The following is a 15,745-nucleotide window of genomic DNA, read 5'->3' on the forward strand; positions in this document are numbered from 1 at the left end:
ACATGGAATATTACAGTGTTCCAAACTGGAATGACAAGCCATGATGCACCTAATATTTCCAAGCCTGCTCAATGAGTATGACACTTGAAGGATTGAAACTGGCAGTTAGTTGGCACTGTCGTGACCTCTCCTGAAACCGCACAAACTCCTCCCTTCTGCAGCCACAGAAAACACAAATTAAGAAACTAGAGAGTGCAAATATTGGTAGTTGTAAGAATGAGACGAAATTGCAAAGTGTGCCCAGCCAGCATGTCTAATCAATCGCAAACATTGGTGATCAGTGGTGACACTATTAGTTCCATAACAGTGAAATCGATTTTTGCAGGAAACATCCCTGTTTGAAGATGGTTTTAAAACCCATATTTTCACTTAAATGATTTCCACATGGGCTCATGTTGTAATGCATTGAGGCAGATTGAGAAATAGTTCCAGCAAAAACTTTTAACTGTACGTTTAAAAAAAAAACAATCATAAATATAATAGAACTTTGAGTTTCATAGATATGAGGAGTTGTTTTTTTTTATTTTATTTCTTGTTTCTAATCAGAAATGATTTTTACAAGAATAATACAAAATTATGATTTAGAATACCTTTTTGCTTTTTTACAAACATGTGAATTGATTGCAAAGTACATGATTTTAAAATTCATAGAAACCATTTTATATTTCATTACTTTAAAAATGCAATCGAAATTCAAGCATCACATGTAGGGCGCAAGCTCAGACAGTTCAGAAACTCTATAGATGCAATAAATATGCTCATGTTAGCAGAATTTAACAAATAGGCCCATCTCAAGCTCGGCTGTATGTTGGCCACCACAGACATATGATTTCTGTAAGCATTAAACCTTGTTGCACACAAAGCAGGGCATTCTACTATAATGTGCTCTAAGGTTTCTTTTTGATCTAGTTTTTGACAGAACCTGCAAAAGTTATCTATCATTTTTATTTGTTTCCGCTGTGCCAAGATGTCTCGAGTCAGCCACAGATTGAAACGCATTCTCATAATCGCTGTGCGTACTTGTGGAGATGGAGATTTTAGTAAATAGTTTTCAACCGTGCCCATTTTTTTATCCGGAAATAGTTGACTCTTAAAATTTCTGTATTGCAAACAGACAGTACGATTCACCAACCAATCATGCAAAAAGATTTTTTTCTTAGCTCGAACTGGATTCTGTATTAGAGTTTCTAAATCTACTTCGGCTGCAACCATTATTTGATAGACGTAGGTAGTCCATACAACTGCAAATTGATGATCTGATTTGAGTATATATGTCGCTAATACAGCCAAAATTGATTCAGCTCCAATGTTCATCAAACATTTCCTAAGAAAAGCACACAGCTGCCAGTGATATCTTGCTTTCAGTGAGGTAAGACCAAGTTCGTATCTAATACATGCTACAGGAGTGGCTTGTGGTAGTTGCAGGATGTTTCTCCAAAATTTGGCTTCCATTCGATCTAGCTCTTTTATATTAGTTATATCTCGGGCTTCCATTCCGTAAAGGAATATTGGTGTTGCTTTTTGTTGCCAATAGAATATGGCAGAACTGATGGAAAATTTGCCATATTTATGTAGAATCAACTTGGACTGTGAAATTGCTGTATTCAATTTACTTTGTAGCATGTGATTATAGGCAATAGTTGCAGTGTTGGCTTCAAATTGTGTGCCTAAGTACTTGTAGTTTGCGACAATATCTAAAATGATATCATTAACTCTCCATGTGAACTTGGTTCTTTTTGATCTCTTTGGAACATCGACGATGATCTGAGATTTTTTTATGTTCATTGAGAGTTCATTGTTCTTAAAGTAAGTTGAAAGTGCAGTTATAAGTTTTTGAAGGCCTGTTGGAGTCTTAGAAATTAGCACCAGATCATCCGCATACCATAATGCTTGTATTATATGACCATTCATTTTTGGAGAGTCCGTATAGAGATTGCAAAATACTTCTTTGACATCATGAATAAAAAAATTAAAGAGTGATGAAGCCAAAATACACATTTGTTTCAAGCCTCTTGATGTGCTGATTCTTGATGAAAGCAGTCCGGTAGTAGATAACCGGATTTGAATGGACGTACCTGAGTGGAGCGCAGCTATTATGTCAATTAGAATCTGCGGACACTGTGCTATAGATAGTTTTTGTAATAGTCTTACACGCGAGACAGAATCAAACGCCGTATTTAAGTCAATAAATGCGAAATAAAGTGATGTTTTAGTTTGTTGTGCTTGAGCCTTTAATGTCTTAAGGATCATTAGATTTACTGACGTCCCTAATCCGCAAACAAACTCTGTTTGATTACGGTCTCTGCTTTTGTTTTCAAGTGTCCAGCTGTTAAAGACCTTTAAGACTAATCTATTAAATATTTTGCCTGGAGCATCCAAAAGTGCTATTGGACGATAGTTGGCTGGTATGCTACGGTCCCCTTTTTTAAAAATCGGGACAATGACAGATGTACGCCATGAATCAGGTATTTTCCTTGTTTTCAATATTGTCTGAAAAATGGAGTTCAGGATCTTTGCCCAAAGTTGTGGATGTTGTTTTAGCATATAATTAGTTATGCCATCAAGGCCTGCAGCTCGTGATGATGAAGATTTTGATATGAGTGTCATGATTATTTCTTCTGAACACTCTAAATTCCAGGCTACCATTGAGGGAGTCTCGGGAGCATACTGGAAAGCTTTATCTCTATAGAGTGATGAAAAATGCGCTACCCATTGGTCTTCAGTCGCTCCATTCAATTGAGTTTGCTGAATGTTTGAGTTTATTTTAGAATTGAGCAATTGCCATATTTGTGCACAGTTTTTACTAACTGTGGCTGTCAAGAAGGCCTCTCCATCTTGTTGAAATAGACGTCCTTTATAAGCACGTATCCAGGTTCTATAGCTGGTTTTTAACATTTTACATACTTCTTGGTTTTCAGGCCAAGGAAGCCGCCTGGCTAGTCTCATTTCCTTACGATGTTTTTTTTTCTTTATGGATACAGGCTGATTATATGTATGCAAATGAAAACGTCCTGATGGAAGAAAAAAGGTTTTATAGCTGTTGAGCGTTTCCACATATGTTTGACTATTTAATGAACTCTTCTGTGACGTCAAATTTGCATGTAGGCTTTTCAGTTTAGATGGTGTCCACTTAAACCGTGTTTTGGCATTATTAATTGTCAACTTTTGTGGCATCTGTTGAAATTTGACACTTCTTTTATTTGTGTCTCTTGGCCACATTAGAGATAGCATATGATGGTCACTGCTTTCTTGCTTTATTATCTTAAATTCGGTAGATAACATGAAAAGCCTTGATGAAAGATATATGTAATCTAAAGTGCTTGTTGATTTTCCCCTTTGCCACGTTACTTGGTGCGGAATGTCTCCCGGTAATGACCCGTTAGCCATTCTCATATCATATTGCTTCATTAAACACCTCCACTTCTTATATTCTTGTGTATTTTTTCTCAACTGAAGCTTGAAGGCGTCAATATTAAGATCTCCCACTAAAATAACATCAGTTATTTCTTTAGTTTGTGCAATAATATTGAACATTTTGGACAGTTCCTGATGAAAGCAAACATCCGTAATTGCCGCTGGGTTTCTATACATATTGATTAATGCAATCCTTTGGGACTCCATCGTTATTTTAACCATCTGTATAAACTTGTTGGGGTTTTCCCATGCTTGTAATTGTATTTTGCTTCCCAGTTTGATGGCTACCAAAAGTCCTGCCATAGGTCGACCTTTCGGAGCTATTATTGCCGGATTAATTATAATAGTGTGGTTATCCCATATTGGAGCAACACTTAGCCATGTTTCTTGGAGGACTATGATATCTGTGTCATTCAAAAAGGAATTAGGATTAGTAAGAAGATGGGAATATCCCCTTGTGTTCCAGCTTACAAGTGTGGCATTGACTGTTTTTTGCCCATCAGGTTCTTGATTCAATGATGGTTATAACTGAGAAAAACGTTCTTCCAATGTGGCGAAACCTGAAGAGTTGCATTTATGGCATTGACACACGTTTGTTGGTGAAATAGTTATTGTTTGTTTCTCTATATCTTTTTCACTGTTTTTTCTTTCCGGATCTTGAGCAAGCAGGAAACCCATTGCAAAGATTTTCATTCTCGCCTGCCATATAGTATTCATAACTATGCCAGATTTCATCCATAGACACACAATCCCCAAGTTAGTATCGCAGATGAATTCCACTTGGTTAATGTCAAATGAAGTGAGGTCTCCTAGTTCTGGTAAGTCACTAAAGATGTTAAGTACACTAGTACGTGATAGATCATATTGAGGATAAGGATCCGCACGACATTTTAGAATTAGAGTATGATGGCTCGCAAATTCTTTTTGTCTCTTTAGATCCTGTTTTTGTAATTTTGTTACAAGTGGTTGCTTTTTGGCAATTTGATTGATACTAGAATTATTGATCACATGATTTGTCTTTATACAGTGGTCAAGTTTACTTCCAGATCCCTGTTCATCAAAAAACGTGACCTTAGGTTCTTTTGAACATCTAGGTGTGTGCGATGGCTTCAAGTGAGTATCTACATAAGCTTCTACGACTGATTTAATTTCATCATTTTGATTATGCCATATCTCACCACCTCGATATCCATTTATTGTTTGTAAATCGCAGCCAGTGTTGGATTTAATTTGTTTTTCATTATCTCTTTCTGTTACACATTGTCTTTCAGTGAAAGATGTGTTGTGGTGTGCCAGATTTCCAGCACATCTCGCCACATTTATTTGCGAATTCTTTTTTGTTACAAGGTCTTTTATCTCATTTGTACGCTGAATAATATATGCATCTATCACTGCTTTAAGTTGTTCAACTTGTGGCTTCTCCGTTGTTGTCAACAATGCTTGTGTTAATTTTTCGTTTGCCTTAGTAAATTGAGTCTTTGGGTAAGTCTCCTTAGTCAATGGATTTGTTAGAGTTACATGTTCTATTGGTATTGCTGTATCCAATGCCAATACCAATTGACTAAGGGGTGATTTGTTTATTTGTAGAATAGATTGATTTGACAAAGAACTTCCCACCGGAGTTTTTTGAACTGGTGTAACACCACTAATTGTGTGATCAACATGGGACTTTGTAGGAACTGTCAACTCCACTGTTTGTGTACGGATTTGACGATTGGATGATTTATTTCGTTTCGTTGATTGATAAAGTCTAGTGCTCAGATGTGTAGCACGACCTTTATTTCGCGTTTGTTTATTGAAAAGACCATATTGAGTTTTATTTATTGGTTGTTTCACTGTTTTAGAAGAATTTTCAATACTTATCCATGAGGTATTTTGAAGCGACTCTGTTTGTGCCTCAGCTTCAATTGGGCAAATGACATGATCGAATGTAGGGAGACTCACAGAGTGCGAGATGGGTACAGTCACAATTTCTATGCTCTTAGACAGGTTGTCTGGCAATTCTTCCGTTTGTCCAGTTTTTTCCATTTCCGCCAAGTGCATTTGAATCCATGACGTTAAATGGTCAATTTTGGTTGATTGTATGTTAATCTTAATCTCAAGAGTTTCAAATAACTTGAACAAACTCTTAATTGTGGTGTTAACTGCCATAAGAGTCACTTCTAGAAGTCCTGAATTTACGAGTATCTTTTCTTTTTCACATGAAGATTCGCGATGCCTTGGCGTTGGAAGAATATACGACACGGACTCTGAGATGGTAGAGTCCATTGAGCCTCGTTTATAATAGTCCGTATGTGACCTATTAAGAGATGCAATTGTGCTTACAGGTGTCGTTTGTTTTGCTTCTTCCAAAAATACTTCTTCATTAGAGTCGCTCTGTTCGTTCTCCAGCGTTTCATATATTTTTTCCAAATGTGTACTTGGAACCTTCTTTCGTTCAATTTGATTAGTAGATAGAAGCATGGTATTATCCGAAATTGGAATATTGTCCAGTGCCTCAGATTCAACATTATCAGTCATAACCATCTGCGTTGCTGAGTGCACTTGATTTAAATCTGATGTTCCATCTAGTATGTTTCGGTTAGATTCCATTTGTACTTCAATGCACTTCATAGAGAGGCTCGTGATGTTCTCTATTGATATTTCATTTGGAGGTCCCGAATTGCCTTCCGCAATGGGAGCTTCTTGTTGATAGGAAGTCAGTGTGCTAGGTTGTGTAGTAGTTTTCACAACCGGGCAAAATTGTCTAATATCTTTGTTTATGATTTGCGTTTTTAAGCGTGTTTTAGCACGCAGAGTCAAAGTTATCATTTTGGTAGAAGAGATTTTATTTAAAGTACTTTTTGATCTAGTAGCTACAGTCTCCATTGGTGTGTCAAAGTTCACCACTGGATGACTCGTGCAAGATTGACTCCTTTGCGGTGTTAAAGACATTTAAGTTTATATCAGAACCGTATCTACAAACAGATTTGACTCACCAATGCACAGTATTTACCTTATTTCTTCTTGTCGGGATCAAAGAGGTCACACCTCCGCAGTCTCCCGTATATAGTTTCCGCCGCCAAACAGCACTGCTAGCGGCCTTGTCCCCGCCGGGCTTAACGCCGCAAGGGCAGTAGCTTCCGCGTTATGTGCGCTTCTGTAGTCACGTGATGAGTCACGTGGGCAATGTAGCCCCGCCTCCTCCAGGAAGCGTGGGGAGATCCGGCAAGAGCAGAGAAGCTGCTCGCAGTGTCGGACTGCAAGTAAGTTTTCCCAAAAGAAAGACGATCAGCGTTTGTCCTCAGGGCAAGGTAAAGCACACACGAAGCAGGCAGCAGCTTCCGCGTTATGTGCGCTTCTGTAGTCACGTGATGAGTCACGTGGGCAATGTAGCCCCGCCTCCTCCAGGAAGCGTGGGGAGATCCGGCAAGAGCAGAGAAGCCGCTCGCAGTGTCGGACTGCAAGTAAGTTTTCCCAAAAGAAAGACGATCAGCGTTTGTCCTCAGGGCAAGGTAAAGCACAAGTTGTTTTGTCCATGGCTGTGCCATACTCGTGCAATCTGGAAGGGACGAGTGTAACATGTGATCTACTTGTTCTGTCTGCAAATGCAGAAAAACCTAAAGTTGGATTCTTACTCTAGGCTTATGCCACTCTAAATCAGCAAGTTGCTTCCCTTGGACAATCTGCTGTGTCAGGTTCCATTTCAATCAGACAACTATTGGAATGTTGTGGCAGGAAGTGGGCCACTCTGGATGACCACTGCATGCATGATATAATGCCACCACCTGGAAGGCATACGGAGGCATGGTGGCCTCATGTGGGGAATATGAGTTATGATGTTGTGTATTTGTAGTATACATTGAACTGTCATTCAAGGTACTTGCAAAAGTTATTTGTATTGGAATTGGTATTTTTATTTTATTGTAAAAATATGTTAGTTTATAACAAACTTAAATTTACATTTATCATGTCATTTTGTCATTTCAAATCCAAAGGAAAGGAAGTAAAACAGATATCTGCATAATGTAGTTATAACATCATTTAGAACGAAATTGCCAACATTTCGGTATACATACATAACTATTTCCCAATATGTTGTCAAAGTAGTCAATTGCTGAGCATATTAGCTTGAAGTTCCTGCCCGATAGCAGAATCTGCCACCATTCATCCATATTACCATTTAATGGGCCATAGTTGCCTAGAAAGTGACTTCTTTGGATTGCCAGACCTTTGCATTAAATACCCAGGTGTTTAAGCGACTCCACTTCCTTTGCACAAAATCGACATTGGTTGTTAACTGCATCTGTCTGATGTTTCAGAAACAATATTTCCTTTGTCGCATATAAGTTTAGACGTAGTTGCAAAAATTGGTCCCGATGGTATCTGGATGGAAATCTTTCCAGATACTTTGGAAGGATATTCAGTGGTCTAGCTTCTCCACCGAGGTTTAAAGTTGTCACAAGTTCACCTCTTTTATTAGACGTAGCTATCCAATCGCAGGCTAGTACTTTTTTCTTTGCCACACATTGTTGGATTTGTTAGGGGAGTTTCTGTGTCAATATTAGCAGCGGCTAATTGTTCTTATAACTTCACGGTCCATTTTTTAAGTAGCCCCCTGTACGGATTTCCCAGTTGAGAATTGTTTTTATTTATTCATATGCAAAGAGTACCATCAACAAACGCCATTTCAGAGCTTGTACCGTGCAACTATGCATTAAATTGCTTCACAGAGCGGTTCACACTTTAGAATAGAAACAGATACTGATATTGTATTTAGACTATTTTCATTCAGTTGAGTACAATACTTTGATGGAGTGGCTAAAGTAGCATGAAAGGATCGTTCATTTTGTTGTTTCATAACTTAAAAAGACCTCATGGCATGACTCGACTGTTGCGGGTCTACATGCTGACTGAAAGATGCTGGCTAACAATATGCCGGAATACAACCTCCAGCACACAGAGCACAGACCCACTAAAATTCCAAGGGATAGGTGTGCATCGGGGCTTGTGGCCCTGGAAGAAAAAATATGTAGGCCCAGCGGTGAAAGGGGTGGGGTGATGAGGAGGAAGGGTCCGGGGCTAGGGAAAAGAGAAGGACAGAGGATGTGGTGAGTACCCCCTGTCTCCCCCCCCACAACTCCCCTCTTAAGGATGCAAGTGATAGCTGGGGGAGAAGCACTGGGAGTTTGAGGGGATAAACAGCTACGTAAGATGTAAGGAGCAGGAGAGAAAGACACCTGCTGCCAGTGTTGTTGCAAGGAAAGGAGCAATGCTGCCATTTTTCTGATGGTAAGATGGTGCTGGTGTAACTGTGGCTGGCACTTTCCCGCCAGCAGAAAGCCATAAACCCGACTAGACATGTTTAACACATTTCCATGTTATACTGCAAACGTACTTGTAGTTAGACAACAACACAACAAACATACAGTCATTTTAAAAATAATAACCGTGTGGCCTAAACAGTGTGACAGTAAATGAGAAGTTGTTCGTAAGTGAGATAATCAAGCATGTGTGTGTGAATGTTTGCAAGCTACCATTCCAGGAACCTTCCACCTGTTGCCCTCAATCCTGAGCTGCTTCCCCTGTAGTTTTATGATTTTCTTAAAAACTTCAATCGATACCTTTAAATACACCCATCATTACCTACCCCAATCCTCCCCTCTCCTTTTTCTCATGGAAAGACCTTGAAGAACCACTCAGGATAAAATATACTCCATATTAACAAAACAGAAACTGGAAGGTCCTAAAGACGTGAACATTTGGCATTCCCTCCCCTTCCGTATCTGAAAGGCCCCTAGAGATGATGTTTCCATATAGGGAGCATTGAGAGCATTGTGGGATGAGGAATCGGAGGGGGGGGGGGAGGGGCCCTCTTGCCTAGTGAAATGACATTCTGTTTATGATAGGCATGTGTATAAGGTTCCTTTTCTTGTTTGCAGCAAAGTTTAAGGACAAGGCTGAAATCATGAACAACCTGGCCAAAGCCCAAGTAGAATCAGAGAGCAGAAAAGCATTGAAAGCCAAAGGTGAGCGAAGGAAACGTGCCTCCATTTGTCCATAGTCCTTTCATGTCACATCCCAAACCTTACGAAAAACCCTGCCGGGAATATATGCTAGGCCGTCAAATCGATAAAAACAGGAAGCAGGTCAACAAACTAACAGAGAAGCAAATAATGCACAGCAGCTATTTCAATAGACATCAATCCATGACAGTATGCTGATCGGTTATAGAGCCGGCCTTTCATGGTTTCCTGCAGTGTAGAGTAATATTATCACTCTCATCATGTTATTGGAAGGTCACTCTTGGCCCCGCCTTTTGGGTCCTGTAAAACCAAACAAAACTATAAAAACACCTGGGAACACATTTTTTAGTAATTGACTGCCAACAATTGTAGAAGAGACAGTTTGAAAAGGCAGGCTTTGCAGGAATTCAAAGAGGCAATAACTGCACATGACAGTATGTGGACACTACATGTTCGGTGAGGTAACCTTACCTTTAGGAGATTGCCCAATTGGCCGTGTTCTGAGCTGCACAGTTGGGTTGCTCTAGGACCCTTACACCAGAGGACGATGAATGATTCAAATCTTTTGCACAAAACCTCTCACCTGTAGGTGAGGAGTATTTAGCGTATCTTCATGGTGAGCACACTTTACTGCTATCCATAACCCGCCTGATCTTATCCACCTGTATGCGCAAAATCAGATTCTTAGGGATTCAAAGCGCTTAACTGAAGCCCTCAAGCAATTCCCTTTAACAGGTTGCTTTGACTGCAATGTACAAGAGGATGTACCGACACAGCTCAATATCTAGCCTGGAAATGTAACGGCAGGTATTTACATGACCTAAAAAGTAACCTATGCATATATTCGAACAGACTAAGATAGGACCTGGAAGTGCACGTATGGGGCCTGATCAGGCCTGGAAGAGTTAGAACAGAAAACTCACAAAGACTGACCTGAAAGTGTTACAACAAATCCTTACACTCCTTGGGCTGACCTGATATGCAAGAGCACATAGTGGCACAGTCCGTGACTTTGTCTGGAAGGTCAATAGCAGATACCTATAGGTCCTGATCTGATGTGAAAGTACTTGAGCAGATGCTTATACTTTAAAATAACTGATGTGAAAGTGCTAATGCAGAATTAAATACACACCTTGAAAGCTGATGCAGAGGGACGCAAGAGAGGATTGAGGCATGCAGTATGGAAATCCTCAAACAGACTTCGATCAGATATGACCCCCAATTTGTGACTTAGATAAGCTCACAAGTGACTTCCTTGTACACAGTCCTCACACAAAGAGGTCAATTTGTTCTTTCTTAATCGAAAAACGCCCCAATCTTCCTTAATCTCAAAACAACTCTCCTGCTGACCCTCAGCTGGCTTGGACATGCGGCTGTCTGGACTGGCAACTTTATCAATGTATGTTTTATTGTCTTGCCATCTGGACCATGTTTCTGGCTACACAGAGATGTATAACCTTTAATCTTTGCTTTCAGTCACTGAGGAGTGTCCCCCCCCACCTTCAAGTATTTTAGGATTAGCGGTGATGCCATTGCCACAATACAATTAGTTTTCATTTCATTACACACAGCCTTGCATCTGGCTAGGCGGAAAAAAGCTGACATGTATGCCACGGATGATCTAGCAAAATAAATTACAACAGGCGACACACAGAACACGCATGGAACAAATGTAACGCTTCATTTGACATCTATGTGCTAGAACAAACACACAAGGAGTGTGTATTATCACCCAGAAGAGCTATGCAAGTACACAGATAAGCTGTCCAAATTGCAGCCTTTAGTTACTGGAAGAAGTTATTGGCTTAGACCTCGATATCTACCCCAAAAAGGCAACACCAGGCCTGCTTGCACTGTCATTGATCTAACTTGAAAGTGCAAATAAGACACTTCTACAGTGGCATCATGTGATCGGGCCTAGTAGGGCTAAGCAGATACATACACTCACGCTGCAAGATAAAGATTCTAAAACCATTTATAGTGTTTCACACAATGTGCAACACTTGGACAATAGTATACATGAGACATGACAGTGTCATAAAAAACACTGGTACCCAGTTATCTCACTTAGAAATGGAACAGCTACACATAAATAGGAAAAGATAGAACCTAGAAGTCTGATGCAGATGAGCAGACCCAACTCTAGATAGTGCCCGAATATGACCATGAAGGCAGGGCCTCATTATCTTAAATCAGTAACAACAAAATGTATTTAATATTTTTACAGAGTACATTTTTACTCCCAGAAATTACCCTTTCAATGCTATTCCTGGCTATATAATGTTTCTGGCTGGTTTGTGGATTGTTACTGTAGGGAACATGGACTATGTAGCTGTTTTCTTTATGTTTCTAATAACGCATGTTGTCATGTTTTCCTTAATAAATCTGTGAAATGTTTTTTGTTACTAATTTCTTGACATATGGCAATGTTATTTGATGTTTAATTCAACAATGTGTCTTGTTTAAAACAAAGAAGGTGAAATATAAATATGCGATAAGCAAAAGCAGTGCCAAGAAGATGTATATCAAATGGAAAACACTGTGGGGAGTAACCGGAACCGGGTGCGCTAGTCTTCCCAGCTATAGAAAAAGGGTCAAGTGCAGCAGGATCAACAAAGGAGGTCCCCCTGACCCCCTGTAAAGACGTGCTATGAAAGTGATTGTTGCCGTTCCGCGCTTAGACCCTCAAGTTATCTTGTCCTAACAGCAATAGTTACCTGCTTATTAAGGCTAGGGATATGTTCTCTAATCCTCGTACAAAGCTGTCTGATGGTACTTTCAACATAAATCTTCAAGCAAACACAAATAATAGCATAGACCAAATACTGGGTCCTACAATTGATGAATTCCAGAATTTTGATTTTAGTACCTTGTTGATTGATAAATTCACGACAGCCGGAATGCGCAAACTTGCACATACTGCAACTGCTGTATTTATAAAACCCTTCAATGGGTTGCAACCAGTCTGTACCTTTGGAACTTTTATCAGCCAAAAAACGATGGACAAAGCCTGTTCTTGAGTGTCAGTGCTTTGGTATAAACGAATGAGGGTTTCTCATTAACATAAGGGAAAATATCCCTGTCCAGTTTTAAAATGTTCCAATGTTTGAGTACAATACTGTACAGATTCTTAGCGTCTCTAAAATACAAAGTTATGAAGTCCACGTTTTCTCTTTGAGGCTTAGTTGCCTTAGTCATATTATCAGGATTGAGCATGTCTGCCCTGGATTTGCGCTCTACTCTTTTGCAAGCTTCTGACATAGTTGATGATTTATAACCCCTTTATAACTCCTTTCCTCAAATATCCTGACCAGTAATGTACATTCTTTGGAATAAGTTTGTTGCTCACTGCAGTTGTGGCGTGCTCGGAAAGATTTGCCAATTTGTAATAATGAATTCAATGACAAAGTAGTTCTGTGGAAGCCTTGCCTTTTCTGTTCCTGCCGCTCGGAGAGTGCCTGACGATGGCAGTGTCGGTGGCAGTAGCTGTAGCAGCAGGCTTCGTTTCCGAGCACAGCAGAATATGCAAAGCATGCAGGTACGCTTGGCCAGCAATGCTCACTGGCCCTCAAATCGCACCCTCAGGGACCTGCTTCGGGGACCCTATATTATGTATATAATATTAAACAATATAACTCAATCAAGAGTGGCGATATAATTCTATTGAGCTGTGAGTTACCCTTTTCTGAGCTTGCCAAAATATCATTATCATTGCATTTTGACATGTGACCTTGTAGTAGGTAAATAAGGTCAAAATGTTGATTTAAAGTATGTTACAGAGGGCTCAGTCGAGTGAATCGGAGTAGAACCACTCCATTCTGCCTGGCAGCCTTTTCCATCACCAACCTGTAGCAGACGTTGTTTCATAGTAAGACGTGGCCACCATCAACCCTAATCATGCAGGGGTTGACTCATTTTGCTAAATTATTTGTGCAATCAAATGCATAGCAGTTCCGTTCTACTTAGAAAAGATTCAGGACAGTGAACAATGCTCAATGTGCTGTCAGCAAGTTCTTGTCTTATTGCACTAACATAATCCGTAATTTTCTTTACCACAATAATTTTATAAAACAAAGTGAATAGCTCCTTGCGAAAAGGCATGCTGTGTACCATACTGATGAAAGCTTGGCATATCATGTATTAGTAATTAACAGAATTTATAGAACAAGAGTCAAGGAGAATTGTACATATCTTTCTTTCTGGTATTTCAGCCTCATGTTCAGACCAAATGGAAAGATCCTTCTCTGAAGTAAAGCAAACATATAAAAAAAATAGCCAAGTCCACCAAAGTACTTGATTTGTTAGTGGCATATATTATATAATCAACACTGATGTAATACAAACAATTTAAATATTCATGAACTAAGATTTAATCTATAGTTATTGTCTAATAATAATTCAAACTAATTTTTTCGTGCTCTGAAACTCTTGTGTATGAGCGCGATATAAATAAAATATATCATATAATGACCGATAATACTACAAATTGTGTGAGTAAATAATCTACATCTTGTTCTTTAGTATACTGAGATATCTCACCAGCCTCGCATAACAATATCTTGCACCAGAAGATAGATCAGGTGTCCGAAGTACCTGATGGACAGCTGATACACTTCAGCAAAAACAATGTTTATAAATTAGAGTAAATGCATTTCTTTATACATTTTCTTTATGTGAAAACCTTTTGCAAACAGGCAGGAGGTAAACATGAAAGAATGGGAGATTATTTGCTGCCCTAATAGACCTCGTTTAATGTCTTTCGCCATTTTGTTGGCTGTGGTAAGAGGCTCTGCATTTTGTCTGGCCATCTATACTTGGAGACATTCCCATACGTTTACAATGATAATGCTGGCCCTATCAATCACAGTATTGCTTATCTTCTCAATTGGGCCAAATTATATTTTGAGTATTTTAAATTAAGCAAGAGTGGTTTTAGAGAGAAGGAAAGAATCAGTCTCTCATTTCAGAAGGACCCATTGTTTAAGTCAGAGATCGCATCTCTATTGCTAGAGGGAAAGCTCTTTTAACACTGTGGTAATACATTGTAATCCACCATGACCTTTATTGTAACTGTATGTTAAGATTAGCATCATGTGTACTAAAAAGCAGTACGCTTTCTAAAGAGAATCAGGACGCTATCAATATCATCGGCTAATCTTCGGAAGCCCAGCCAATCACAATGCTAACATTATGCTTAACAATTCTTTATAATGTTACTGTGGAGTGCTTTGGTACAGTGGTACAAATATACATAAAAAGCATTAAACCCCTTGTTATCCAGCTTCATTTGGAAGCCAATCACTCTGAATAAGCAAATATGCTGGAAAGCAGAATTGTAATCTGGATTACAGCTGGAAAACAACGTGGGAGATTGAGTTCAGCAGCACAGGCCAAAAAGAAAACAAACAGTCATATGGATTCCACAATTGCCACCAATGCTTTTTGCAATCAGTTCAACTCAGCATGCTGCAAGGAAGGAACTGCTAAGAACCCTAAGACGGAGGATGAACTTGAAAGCGACAGACCCAATGAGAAGTCAAAAGAAATGGAGAGAAGCATGTAACAATCCAAAGGCAGGTACGTAATTATAAGAAGAGAGATGAATCGCCACGAGGGGTAGACAAATCAGGAGCTTACAGGACTTTGGAAAGCTGTATCCAGAAATGGAACTGCCACCGCAGAATTATATGAGCCAGAGTAAAGTTTTGGAATGATTTGGAAAGCTTCAAATATACATGCTGTGGTGGGACACGCTGCTGAATACTGATAAACATGGCAGAAGAAGCTTCGTTTTTTAATTTCAAAGCGTTGTTTATAGTTTGCTCAACAAACTTTCGCAACATTTCAATTACGTTTCTCATTCCACAGTTAAAGAAAGGAAAAACTCATTACATATCAATACATAGATCGCCATTCCAATAAAATATTTACACATAATGGCATCCAATTTAAAAATCAACAATATCACATGATGAGAAGAAAAGAAAAGAAAAACATCCTAGACCATAATTCATCCGCTCTGAAAACAAAAAATACTCTTTTGCGATATATTTCAGGTACGTCACCAAGAACATTTTTGTCATGCGATTCATGTCGAAGGCCACAATTCCAAAATATATTGTTCCGGAGGAAATGCAAGTAGAACCGCTTGAATAGCCAAGTCGTTGTGAACGCTTACTGCTCAAGGGACAATTAACTTCAAGCATCAGTCAAGAATTTGTTTTCCAATTCCAAATTTAAGATGTTCAAGAACCTTGTAAGCAATAGGATGGCTTTAGTGCTATTACCCCACATGCATGAAAGCCAAAGCCATTGCCTTTTAGTGG

The 15,745-nt window shown here is 39.2% G+C and overlaps 1 protein-coding gene across 3 annotated transcripts in view; it reads left to right on the top strand.

Moving 5' to 3' along the window:
• SLC24A1 (solute carrier family 24 member 1) overlaps window positions 1-15,745 on the top strand; it is a 334,300-nt gene that overhangs the window by 205,412 nt on the left and 113,143 nt on the right. For 2 of the 3 annotated variants that reach the window (XM_069624244.1, XM_069624245.1), the window contains exon 5: window positions 9,336-9,422. The exons of the other annotated variant lie outside the window; for it this stretch is intronic. In XM_069624244.1, the coding sequence (XP_069480345.1) occupies window positions 9,336-9,422 (87 nt within the window). The remainder of the gene's footprint in view (window positions 1-9,335; window positions 9,423-15,745) is intronic. 3 annotated transcript variants of the gene reach the window in all.

This window comes from Ambystoma mexicanum, chromosome 11, assembly GCF_040938575.1.
Source record: "Ambystoma mexicanum isolate Mex_15411 chromosome 11, UKY_AmexF1_1, whole genome shotgun sequence".
Classification (NCBI taxonomy): domain Eukaryota; kingdom Metazoa; phylum Chordata; class Amphibia; order Caudata; family Ambystomatidae; genus Ambystoma; species Ambystoma mexicanum.